Genomic DNA, 14,148 nt, shown 5'->3' on the forward strand with positions numbered 1-14,148 from the left:
GACTTATTATCTATCAATATGTATAAAAGATTAAAAAGTAATATTTAAAAATTAACTTACCTAAAATAACAGGTGATATTTGTGACTTGTGAGACCATGCATGATGGTCCAGGTAATACCAAATCCATGCTTCGTTTTGTCAAAGGATTTGATAGAAGAAATTTCAATTCGAGTTAAAAACATTAACTACGTTCTCCATTGATTGTAGTCTATTAAATCATTGCACCTAATTCCTGAAAGAATTTATTTCCTTCTTCAACTCTTTTACGGATCCTAGAAATTGGTAGATTAACGCAAAGTTTGTTTCGGCATTTTGCTAATATTTCCCCCAACAACCTCTTGTGTATATTTGTATTTATCTGCCTTTATAATAACTATGATAGCTTTGTTATGTATCTAATTTTACTGGCTTCGCGAGAAGATCAAGTTACAACAGAAATAGATGAAATAAGGTGAGTTAAATAGTTAACCAATAAAAGAAGAGAAAAAACATGGTGAATTTGATTAATTTTTCTAACAAAAATTATCATTTCTAACAAATTAACATATGCCAATAAAAAAAATAAAAAATAATAGAAGCTGACATTAAGCAGACTCATGATAAGCATGAAGCTGGCTCAACAATGACAGTAGCTAAACAAATACAAGTTATTGCATGTTTATTTCCATTTGTAGATTAAATGATTTATCTATTAGTAGTCATCATTGTCTAATTTTTATTGTTTTGCTTTTGTGCGTAAAAATATTTCTTTTTCAGTGTTATGTTTTTTTGGGCTATAATAAAGAAGTAGCTACTGTTGAATCATGTATCTTTGCTGGCATTAAGGTTTATTTTTTTATTTTTTGATGACAGGACATTAAGGTTTTTTTGCATAAATGAATCATGTTTTAACCATTTAATCATACTTTTTAAAAAATGACATAAATGATGTCACTTTCATAGCCATTAATTAAGTGGAATAAAATATGCAAATAGAGGGCATGTGTTTGTTTTAATCGGTTTTTACAAGAATGTATATTTTGCACAGTAAATGATTTGATGACATGACAAAAATGTATAAACAGTTATAGAGAAACTATGGTGGTACAGATTGGATGGCAAACTTTGCACACTCTAGTCCTCTTCGTGTTCAACTTGTTTTTGAACTGCCCCAACAACGTGTCCTCCTTTTGCTAGATGCGATATGGTTTTTCACTTTAAAGGGCATTATTATTGGCCCCAACACCATTGTTATTGATCTCCATAAAGTGGTTGAAATTTTTTTTTTCTTTCAAAAATGTCTTTCCTATTGAATCACATTTTCATTTTATAATTTGTTCACACTCTGTAATGAAAATATGATTCCGCGAACAAAATCTGAAACAAAATCATGTTTTCATTTAAGATTTTACTTTCAAAAACATTTTCATTATGGATTTATTTTAGCTTTAAAAAAAAATTATACTTTAGTTTTATATGTGAGATTATGTTTCTATTGTATGTTTGTTTTGATTTTTAAAAAAGAAGTGTGTCAGGTTTAAACTAAGGGATAAAATGATATTTTTCATGGGTTTCAAAAGTTGGTAGGACCAATATTAATTTTTATAGGAACCAATAGTAACCCGGTTAGTTAAAAAAAATTGGCAAATGCTAATGATACGAACCAACTCTAGCTACCATTGTTAAGGCATATGCTTCCTGCACCTCACTTTTTGTTTCTTGAACCACCCAAGAGACCTGAACAAACACAAATACTCCTACTTCTCCCAAGCAGGTCCCACCTCCACCCAATACCACCATCGACCCAAGCCTCAATAGCCCAACACCATCATTGACGATCCTTATGCAGAAAAAAAAAACACAAATGAAGTTGAAAACAAAAGTAAGGTACAAAACTTGACCTTATTTCACAAAGGTCTTTTTAGAATACATTATTTTTTTACACTTTCGAAGAGGTTTTTCCAAAAGTATATTTGTTTACTTTCGAAACATACTTTCCAAAAGTAAAAAATATACTTCTAAAAAGGTCTTTTTAGAATATATATTTTTATTACATTTCTAAAAAAGTCTTTTCAGAAGTATAAAATCTACTTCCAGAACAATCTTTTCAAAAGAATAATTATATGCTTCTAGAAAGGTCTTTCTGAAAAACACAAACTTTTTTTACACTTCTCGAAAGGCCTCTCTCAAAATATAAAAATTTACTTTTGGAACAACCTTTCCATAAGTATAAAAATATACTTCTGAAAAGGCTTCTAAAATATACTATTTTTTTTTAGTTTTTGAGAAGGCCTTTTTGGAAGTATATTTTTATACATTTGGAAAGTTTGTTTCGAAAAGATGTTTGGAAAAAATAAATGCTCAACCTCTTCCTCATAGTGGTTTGCTTGCATGTTGCTTAAGACCTTACACCAAACTCATCCTTCGCCTTACCACCCATCATCTCCATTGGATCACCCTGCCATCATCCACGTTGCACCTGACTATCACTCATCATCATAGGTGAAGAGAGCGAACTGGCATGCGCACTTCTGCGTGTAGATCTCCTCATTGTGTCGCCCTACTACCTTTTCTATTGTGGATGGTTTCTTTGTGCGTTAAATTCGTTGTGTGTTGGTGACGGTGGTTTCACTGCAGATGAAGGCTTTGTCGAAGGGGAGGGTGTCGATGGAGGTGGTTGGTGTAGGGGGAACATTCTAGTAAGAGGTAGTTCTATCCATTTTGGTCTTTTGGGAGGTGCAAGAATCAAAAAGGAAGGTACAAGAAGTAAAAGCCTATTGTTAATCATAGTTAAGAAACCTTCTTGATGCCATGGCTTCAAAGACATTTGTTAACCAATTATAACAACATATTAGCTAGAAATTGCATATTTGGTTTGGGTTTAAGTGTCGATATAGACAGTGGCTAGGGTGCGTAAGTATAATTTGTTACGCATAATGCAAAACTTTTTTTTTTCCTTCTCTTTTCCAAATTTTCCCTTTTTTCCCCTTTTATCTTCTTTTTTATTTTTCTCCATTGTTTGCCAAGGGGAGTGTGGCTACAAGTATAGCCACCACGACAAAGCCTATTCTCTTTTGTCCCTTTCTTTTCCTTCCTCTATTCTCTTATTTTCATGCTCATTCTCCTTTTCATATTCTTCTCTTCCTTACCTCCTTAAACGTTGTTGTTGTAACCCCAAATTAAGGTCACAAGCACAACACCATGATGTTGAAGTCACTGTAGAGGACGCGTTTGTTAGTGATAATGCGGTCATCAACTCACCATTGGCAATGGCTTCCTAAGTGCGACAATGATGGGTTTTAGATCTTCGTGTGCTTCCTCTGTCGCCATTGACCACGACTTTCGGAGTGACTTTGACCCTAGTGGCATATTTGAAGCTTCTTTTGCTTTATTTTTTAGTTTTTTTATTTCAATGTGTCCCAACTTAGTTCATGCATAGTTATAAACTACTAGCCTAACCCGGTCGATTAGACTAGTTTGCCCAGATGTTCTGAGTTGTCTGATTAGGGTATAGGACCGAAAATGCAAGTGACCTAGTTTGACCCAATCGGATTTGGTAAAACTTGGTGAGCCAAACTACGTTGGCCCAGTTTGACTCGATTAAGAAGGTTTTTTTATTAACAGTTCCTATAACATGTTGAATTGTTAATAACTAATTATTAAATAACATATAATATGTTCTTATAATACTATTTTTTTTATCTTGATAACAATAAATAATAACTAATTATTATCATATTTATCATGATATGATTTAATATTTATATGTTTTATACATCTTTACCTAATTTGTTTATAGTTATTCGATAATTGTTATGTTTAGTCTCGAAAAATAAGAGTTTCTTTAGTTATTTAATGATAAAACACAAAATAATTTATAGTAATAAATGATTATATAATATTTATAATTTTGATCATCACAATGAATTTAATTTTGAAGTATAAAAATATAAATTGATCGTATTTTATTAGGTATATAATATTTATTTTTTAATATATAGACTAAAATGTAATTTTTATTCTCCTATTTTTTTTAAATCCACGATTTTCATCCTTCTTATTTTTAATTGAGACATTTTGTCTTCCCTTTTTAAAAAGTTCACAATTTGAATCCTTCTATATTTTAATTGAAACATTGTCATTCACTTTTAATCCACGATTTTAGCTCCTTTTTTTTTCAATTTCAAACCTGACTCTATACTTTTTTTAATAAATTAAATTGGTTAACAATTAAATAATTAAAAAAATATTTGTCATGTAAATAAAAAAATAAATATGTTGGTCAACGTTTATATAATATACAAAATACATGAATTAACCTTTAAAATTTGTTAAAAGAACTAAAATTATAATTTTTTAAAAAATAAAAAACAAAATGTGTCAACTAAAAAATAGGAGACTAACATTACAAACTTTTTAAAAATATGATAAAATATCTCAATTAAAAAATAAAAGAACTAAAATCACATATTTTACAAAAAAATATAAGAAAAAAATTACATTTTAACCTAATATTCTCCCTAGCCATTATCGTCATCGATATAATTTAATTCATGATTTATTGCAAGTAGTGGATTAATGTGGAAATGCAACATTAGGAATCATTTATGTACTTTCAACTTACAAGTACTTCGTTAAAATAATTTGCATAAAGCAAACTTCCACGTAAATCATCAATGCATTTTGCCTTTCATCCTCAACAAACACTTACATCCACTTCAGTCACGTAAACCTGCTTAATACACCGTCAATGCAGTAATTAAACGATTCATCCATGAAGCAGAAACCTTGCCAACAAGGTATTTAATTTCATAGCTGATATATATAATAATCAGGAAATAGTCGAGAACTGTAGTTTCCAAGGAGGAGAAAAGTAAAACAAAAGGACTATACGATATTCCAAGTAGATTTATATGACTCTATTCAATTTAAAACCTATTGTCTATATGGTTCCATCATATTATGGAGACACGTCTTCCTAAACTTGACCATGATCTACAGCAACCTTTCAAGGGCCATGTTTTCATCACCACCAACAGCTTCCAAAATGCTCCTTACTCGAGCTTCTGGAAATCCCATCTCAACGAGTTTCTGTACCTGTACCAAAAATAAAAGAAATTAAAAGCATTACAAAATTATCATATATACGTATTGTCATAATTGATTCATTAACAATGGATATTAAATTTTCATAATTTTGCACTTTTCAAATCAAAAGTACATCATTATTAGAAAACAGGTTATAGGCAGCAATGCAATTCATTTTTCAAATACAAAACACAATTTTGGTATAAGATTATAACATTCATAAAAATGATTGATTGTAAATAAAAGTTTTGGGTTTATCATAAAACCACTGTCTAATACCAACTAGATCACCAGGATATTATTAAAATCTCTTTAGTAAATGAAGTATTTAACAACAAAATACATAAAAGTAGATGCTTGTGTAAAACAATAAACTAAACTATAAATTTATGCAAAACAAATCCATGTAAGAAAGTAATAAAGAATGCCCTGCATGAATGTTATAAGACACTGTCACATGTTGGCAGGCCCATTTAAATACGCTCAATAACGTGCATCCATAATATAATTCCAATAATAAAGAAAGGAAGCAAGCTTAGTACCTTATCTTCAATCCCACGAGACGAAGCCTTGGCAAAACTTTCTGTCCAGTAGCGAGCAGTGTTAACAAATGTCTGATAGTCTTTCAGATACTGCATTATCCATATAGATAGCCACAGGATTATAATGGCAGGACTTAAAAAAAAAAGCAATATTAACAGAAGTTAATCTAGCAAAACCTAGACAAGTATATAATCTTCAATATATTAAGCTTTGGCAGTTCCACACATAAAGGATATAAGAAGAAACTTTTCACAAGAGTAGAGACACAACTACACAAAAGAAAGAGTCAGACCTGCTGTGCCACCACGGCATCTTGAGGATCATCAGGCTGAGGAGCAGAGAGAAGTGCTTGCACAGAAAGAAGTGCAGTCTTCAGAGTGAGTGCTGGGCTCCACTGGTCCTTCAAGATATCCAGGCAAATAGCTCCACTTTGGCTGCTGATATTAGGATGCCTTCAATGTTTAACATACGCAAAAAACATCCACACATTAATCAACCAAACAGATTATTATGCCATAGTAATGCATTAAATATTATATTTGCAATGCATAAGAAATTGTTCATTTCATAGAGGTTGAGATAGAAAATAAAATCAAACATGAAAAGCTTCTTCAGAAGCCAGAACTCCTAACACAGAGCAATTGAAACCTCAAGTTTGCCACAGAACTTCTGGCAAACTCACTATTCTCCAAATTCAATTAAACATCAAAACAAACACGAGACATATATTATGTTAAATGAATGAGGGTTGTGTTAAACCCTCGGTAACCAACATAAACCTCGTTAATATTCCTAACATGAATCACTCACAACAAAAACTGAGCTGAATGGCGTTGTATAATCAATGTAGGTAACCCCTTTGTTGTTGTAATAATGAATGAGAATATCGAAACAAGCACAAGATATATATTTTGCCAGTTTAATTATGAGCGAGGGAACTCCATCTATGGTATGACAATTGATAACTGGCCCCAAGCCTAGGTAACGGAAAAGGGTTTTTAGGTCCTTTAAGAGTCAGCGTAAAACTTGTCAATATAGTGGATCACTCACAATAGAAAATGAGTCAAATGACATTATGTAATCCATGTAATCAACCTCACTTAGTGGAATAAATAAGACTTTTGTTGTTGAAATAATCAATGAGGGGGGGGGTATTCACAAAAGATGAAATACAGAACCCGTAATGTCAACAGATCTCCGGTGGAAAAGTGCCACACACTACCATATTCTATCCCATGAAGAGGATCAGCATATTAAGCTTCTCTTATATCTAGTAGGTTAAAATGAACCTGAAGCGGGGTCTATAACAAAATCAAACCAGATGAACCCTAGTACAAGACCCCTCCCGACAATTGTCTACGTCATCAACAAATATACGACAACAAATAGGTTTAGGAAAAGTTAATCTTCCCATTCAAACCCTACCTACATCCTTGTATTACATTACAAATTATCAATTTCTCAAACAAAAAAGTGTAAGGAGTTTCCACACTAAACAAAACCACAAACTTTCCCCTCTTTTCCATATCCACAGAGAATTGCACAGAAACAAAAAACCAAAAATTTCACAAGATCAACTTCTTCAAGAACACCATGCCCCATACCCCCACATCAAATTCAAGCCCTTAAAAAAAAAAACAGAAACAGAACAGAACAGTCAATAACAATTTCCTTTCGTACCAAACTTTGGTTTTAAACTGCATCTTGGGGGGTTCAAACGGGTACCCATCTGCAAGAAGATCAACAGGAAAAAAAACGTGAAGCTAATCAAGAACCTCAATTGAGCGGAATTGCAAAATGAAAACCCTAGGGTGACAAAAAAAACGACAATTTAGGTTAATCGATAAAGAAACAAGAGGGGAATAAGATATTATGGTACCAGGCAATGTGATATCAATCTGGAAAATGCCCCCTTCATATGGAGTTCCGACGGGGCCAGGAATGGTGCCGATCAAGAGAACAAGGTTGTCGTTTTTGGGGCTGACTTTGATGCCCGATCCCTCCGCGTCCTTGCTGCATTCCACAAGCTCCTTCTGCACGCGCGCAAGGTCTATCATCTTCAATCTGTCACCAATTGACCAAACCCTAAAACAGTGAGTCACAGACGGGGAGAACAACAAAAAAGCCCCTTGAACGAGAAGAAGAATAAGGTGTTCCTTGTTCACTCACTAATAACTCACCTTGGGTGCTGTACAGAAGAAGCGAAGAAAAAGAATAAAGCTTGTGTTGTGTTGTGTCGTGTCGCTTTTCACAGAGACTAGTGTGAGTGATGTATTCTTTCTTACAATTCTTTTATTTGTATTTTTTTGCGCCCGTAATGGGAAAACGCCGTTTTAATTTCTTTCGGCCGTGCCGGACCGGTGCGGTGAAACGATGCGACGCTTCTCTTGCAATCTGGCTTTCTGTCTGTTTTTACTTTTTTACTATAATTTGGTTGAGACGCGACTCCTGAAATTAGTTACGAGAAAAGTGTTTGTATATTTGAATGTAAGAGTGTAATTTCCATTAGAAGGAATCATAATTTCTTTTTGTGGAGCGTAAACTAAAAGAAGAAATTAACCCCTTTCCCCTTATATAAAAAACTACCCAAATTATCACTATTCAGTATTGACTATGCATTATTAATACTAGGGGCAAAAACTAGAGCTGTCGTGGATAATGGTGAAATCCGGCTTACTTAAAGGTTGATTATACAAAAAAATAGTCTTATTCAATCTATCACTGTGAATTAAACGAATTAACTCATTTAAAATTAAAAAATATTTTTTTAAATTAACAATTTTAAAAAAATGAATAAATAAGAAACATAGTAATTAAATTAAATCTTTTACTATCCACAACAAAATATATTATCACAAACTAAAAGCTTAGAATTATAATAATAAAAAATTTAAAAATAGTTTTAAATGAAACACTAAATAAAATAATGTTGAACAATAATTATGTTCAGTAAAATTAATTGAAAAATTAGCTAGTAGTTAAAAAGTTAGTTGATAAAGGCCTGATTGAAAAATTAACTTATTAAATTGTAAGTGTTTAATGAATTTTTTTTAAAGTAGTTAAAAGATATAATATGACAAAAAAATAATTAAAAAATGTAACAAGAAAGATTAATAAATATATCGAGAATAAAAGTGAAAAAAATATAAAAAAAATAAAAGTTAATGTTTTAAAAAATAATATTTCAAGTAGTGTTTTAAAAAATGCTAAAAATTACTAAAAAAACTTATTTACCAAATAATCAAACAAGTTTTCTAGATAATAGAAAATAAAAATTTAATTAAAATGTCTTGTTGAATATAATCAAAATACTAAAAATGTATTTTATGTGAGATTTGTGTCTTCATTCATTTTTGGCATGAAATCATGCCCAATAGTTTTTTCTAGAAGAAATCGTTCCCCGTAGTTCATATTTCTATTCTGACTTTTGAACTTCTTAAAAAGAGGGCATTTTCTAGATTGACATCGCAATGTGAAGTATGCTACTCCCTCTGTTCTAAAATATAAGTCATTTTAGAGATAAAAATGTATTCCAAAATATAAGTCTAGAAAACCAATGAAGCATTAAATGCATCTTTCCAAGAATACTCTTATCGATTCATAACTTCAGTTTCCAAAGGCACGTTTATTTACCGTTTCGGAGTATATATTAATTACAAGATTCCAAGTAACACTAACATTTCCAATATTTAGCCCAAAGTACATAATGCTTGCACGGGTGAATTTGTCTCAATGTGGATTACTCACAAAACAGTGACATATTTTTATAAAAAGTTGAGAAGTTTTTTTTTCAAAAGCAATGAAGAATGTGAAAGACACTATTTTCATAAATAGTAAAAGATTCCATGGATTTGGAGATAGTTCAAGCTGATGATATACAAGATGATGAAGACTCAAAATTTTCAAAAATAATTCAAGACTCCATTGATGATGAGATTGTTAAAGATTCCATGGATACAAAAGATGATGAAGACTCTATATTTTCAAAGATAGTTCAAGATTCCATGGATTTAAAGGTGGTTCAAGACTCAATAGATGCAGAAGATGAAGCCTCTATTGATGTCACATTAAAACAAAAACCAATACTTGATATAGATTTTAAATCTTCCTACAGATTGTGGATTCGCTTTGAACAAATTTCCTGATGATGATGATGATGAAAGTTCAGATGAAAAGGGCCTTAAAGTAGAAGTAAGGGCTCTGATAAAGATTTATCTTCCAAAGTTTTATTAAATATGCATAGATAACTTAAGATGACTTGTGGTATAAAATCTCTTGGTAAGAATTTGTCTTTTTAGAGGATTAATTATTTTGTATTTCTTAGTAGTGATTTTTTTAACGCAATAGATTTTGGTAGCTTGATAAATGAGAATACATGGAGTCAAATGCATTGTTTTTGTTTTTTTTCTTTACTAATTTAGTATCTACATGATACGCGTTAATACTAATTGAAATATTCATTGGAACTAAAATTGCACCACAATTATAATTATAATATTCATTGGAACGAAATCACAACATTGCAAGGTTGAAATGAAATTGACCAAACACTAAAAAATTTAAATTTATATAATTAAATGTCTATGATAAAAATGAAAGTTAATCCAAACAACAAAAAATATCTTGCACTAGTGCAAGATCACATTTCAATAGGTAATTGATTTTCACTTTCTAACATCGCTTTCTTCAAATGTGGAATCCTGTAGTTATTTAAGTTAAATTGACGGCATTGACAGTAACGGTCATTTAAGTTAACTAACCACTTTTGTCCACCTAGTTGAGAGATAGGATTGAAAGTCTCCTTAACTTCAAACATCATTCTCTGAATATCATAAATGTGGGCAATGTGAGAACAAACCTTTTCTTGATTTTTCTGAATCTATTTCATAACCTTTGAGTAACAAATCTGACCTCTTTGTAATTCTCTTTGAGCTTTACGACCACTGTCTATAAAATACTGCTGACATCTAGTGTATGTTGACTTCACAAGGATAGTTATTGATATGTTGCGGCAACCTCTAAAAATTTTATTTACACATTCAGATAGATTAGTTGTCATATGACCGTACCTACGTCATCCTTTGTCATATGCCATGGCCCATTTTTCTTTTGAAATCTTGTCGATCCATGTTTTTATGGCAGGACTCAAATCACAAAATTTATCAAAATTCCTATCGAATATATGTTTGCAAGGAATGTATCCTGCACATTATCAATTACCAATTTCAGTAAAATTATCATAAAAAATAAGATATATTATAAGTCAAATCTTACCTAATTTTTTCAACATTTCTTTTTGTTTCTCATTCTTGAACTTCTGGTTGAAATTGCTTGCGATATGTCGCACGCATTAAACATGATAAGCATGGGGAGGTTGCCACCCAAGTGCTTCATTAGCAACGAATGACTTTATACTTGCATGACGATAAAAAATGAGACATATATCATCTTTATCTGTGACATGTTCACGCATGTGTGCCAAAAACCATGACCATGCTGTTAATGTTTCTCCCTTAAGCACAACAAATGCGAGCAGAAGAACATAGCCATTTCCATCTTGTGTTGTTGCCATTAACAGCGTCCCACGATATTTTCCATACAAGAATGTACCGTCGACTTGTATGATTGACTTGCAATACTTGAAAGCCTCTTTACATTGACCGAAAGTCCAAAATACTCGATGGAACTGATAGTATTCACGAATTACAGTATTGCCAACTACAAAATCATCGTCATATATTTGATAATATGATCCTGAACAATGATTTTGCATGTGCTTTAGCCATGATGAAAGTTGGTCATAAGATTCATCCCAATCACCATATTTTATCATAATGGCCTTTTGTTTAGCCTTCCAGGCCTTTCTGTATGAAATTTTATAGTTAAACATACCACTGATCCTTTCTTGAATCAAAGAAATTTTCAATGACGGATCTTCTTTAATCATCCATATGAAAATAATTATAACAAAAATTAATTATCAACATAAACTAAATCAATGATAAACAAACATGAATAAAATAAAATAGTTAAAATCATACCTACTACACACGTGGCAATCAAATCAGAATCATGCTTGTCATGGTCTGGTGTTATACTCATATTCAAACATGTGTGTGGTCCCCCCACTGCATAACTTTCCATGTATCAATTTTTTTAGATACAATTGCTCTCATATAAAAAGCACATGGGATGTCATCACTTCGATTTGGGTAGCAAACGACATATTTTTGTGATTTTGATTCAAGAACTTTAAAAGTTTGGTGCACTTTCATAACATACTGTTGTAGTGCATTTCTCACTACATTTTTGCTTTCAAATTTCATGCCAACAAATAATTCTTGGCCAATATTGAAGGTTGATGCCATATCGAAACCATGGATGTCTTTTTCATCAGGATGACTCCAATTAATGTTACTATAATGAGAAGCAGATTCCGAAAATGCAGTCTCACTTCCACATGCAAAAAAATCTTAATATACGGTTCTTTCTCAAAAATATTTATGAAAACAGGTCTCTTTTAGTGCTATTTAATGTCCATTAATGGTTTAAAAAATTATAAGATTACAATATTATAAGATTGTAAGTGCTATTATAAGATTAAAATATTAAAATATTATTTAATTAAATATACCTTTTATTGGTTGCATGATTGTAAGGGGTTGGATCATGCGGGTAGCTTCTTCATTTGTGTTAGATATATCATCGATATCTTCTTCCTCATCCAACGAGTCCTCAACATATGAATTAGATATCATATAATCATCATTGTTAGAATCTTCATCTAAATTTATTGCAAATCTTAGAACTTTTGATTCATTGACAGTTATATTATTCCCACATGATAATAGCGAATTTGTCACATTCAACGCAGAAGCACCGACAATATCTACTTCAACGCACAATTCAATGACACCCATTTCTTGTTATTGTTGAAAACTTTCAATCATTGTTTCAAAATCTTCATCGTCACAAATTTGTAATGCAATATATTTACTTGCAACTAAAAATCGGCAAGTCATAGTAGATATACTTTCATTTTTATCTAATTTTACCTTATCACGAATTCTTTTTTTTAACCCATCAAAAGTTACATCACGTTTAATTTGAATAGCCTCTTTAGGGCCTTCAAATGTGATGTCTTCGTCACTTTGAAATATTCTTCCATTCAAATAAACCAGAACAATAATCGAAGAACTCATTTTTATAATAAAACCTACAAAATAAATCAATAATGTCATCAACAATTTTCATTAATAATAATAGCATAAAAAAAATAATGCAAATTAATAAATATATTACTGATTTTCACCCCACCGAAGAAATATCAACAAAGCTGTCACAATGTAATATAGAGAGAAAGAAATTTAGAGAGATGTGGAAACAATGTACCAGAAAGTGTGTGTGGATGAAAGGAAGGGGGGATGGGGTTATATAGGCATGTATTGCACCGGTAGTAGTGACGCAATACGTTGTACCTAGGGCATTTGAGCAAAGGGTTGTTCCAACTGACATGACACAATACCTTTTCAGCTGGTCAACATTGCACACGCTGTCAAAAGTCTGTCTAAAAGTAGTTGCGCCACTTACATTGACACAACCTATTGCGCAATTCTGTTGGTGCAACAATTTAATGCCTCGTGTAATAAAAATGTTTGAAAACAGATCTCCGAAAAAATGTTTAAAAAGAGACTCCTATTGATAAATAACTTGCAAAAAGAGCCTAATCTGATACTTTTGTTAGAAAAATTATCCTTCACAAAGGCTTCAAGTTATCTACGTCTAGATCCTTTGTTTTCCAACTTATTTTTGTCGATGACATAGTACTTTTTAAGTTTGCCTTAAGGAGGCAGATCAATATATATATAGACACACACGTTGTCGTGACATTTTCAGCAAAGGAACCCCTTGTTGAGTTGTTGTACAACATATTTGGGATCAGAACATATTTAGTTGTTGTACATCAGGATGAATGCTAATATATTCAAAATACATATTTGGGATTCTCCTCGTAAATATTTGGGATTACAAAGGATTATTGTGTTTGGTTCTATTTTTGTTTTATACTTTACGTCACACAGAAATTTCTCCTGTAAAAGATTCGTGAATTTCTATTTTCAACTACCTATTATATTATCATTTTAAAAAATCCTACTATATTATTTTTTTCCTATTAATCTGTTATCATTAAAAAAATTATATTCTCGGTAGTTATTCCTTTTAATAATTTTTTGTATATATTAAATTTCAATAATCTTATGTATTAATTTTTTATATTATCTCAATAATCATTTACATCAATTTTTAAATAAATAAAATATTTATAATTAATTAATCTTATAGTTAACATTTATTTATATTTTTAAAATATATTATATATTAAATTGAATTTGTTTGATAAAGTCATAAATTTTTATAAACAATTGTAAATTTAATTTATTGTGTAAGAGCTTTTAATTTTTGTAGAAAAAAATATTTTTTAATTCAATGGTTTGAATTAATAAAATTTAATTTTGAATAGTTACTAATCTATTTAA

At 31.0% G+C, this 14,148-nt stretch overlaps 1 protein-coding gene across 2 annotated transcripts; it reads right to left on the reverse strand.

Moving 5' to 3' along the window:
* Positions 1–4,757: 4,757 nt before the first annotated feature.
* On the reverse strand, positions 4,758–8,078 carry LOC100808816 (ubiquitin-conjugating enzyme E2 27-like). 2 transcript variants are annotated; one of them, XM_026128701.2, is made up of 6 exons: positions 7,781–8,078; positions 7,491–7,675; positions 7,292–7,340; positions 5,904–6,063; positions 5,611–5,700; positions 4,758–5,077 (listed from the first exon to the last, which is right to left on the reverse strand). In XM_026128701.2, the coding sequence occupies exons 2-6, from the start codon at positions 7,666–7,668 to the stop codon at positions 4,976–4,978; spliced, it is 579 nt and encodes a 192-aa protein (XP_025984486.1). In that variant the 5' UTR covers positions 7,669–7,675; positions 7,781–8,078; the 3' UTR covers positions 4,758–4,975. The 2 variants fall into 2 exon arrangements, with proteins under 2 accessions (XP_025984486.1, NP_001336792.1); NM_001349863.1 differs by having other exon boundaries at positions 7,792–7,875.
* Positions 8,079–14,148: the final 6,070 nt, after the last annotated feature.

The sequence above is a fragment of the Glycine max genome, chromosome 6 (assembly GCF_000004515.6).
Source record: "Glycine max cultivar Williams 82 chromosome 6, Glycine_max_v4.0, whole genome shotgun sequence".
Classification (NCBI taxonomy): Eukaryota; Viridiplantae; Streptophyta; class Magnoliopsida; order Fabales; family Fabaceae; genus Glycine; species Glycine max.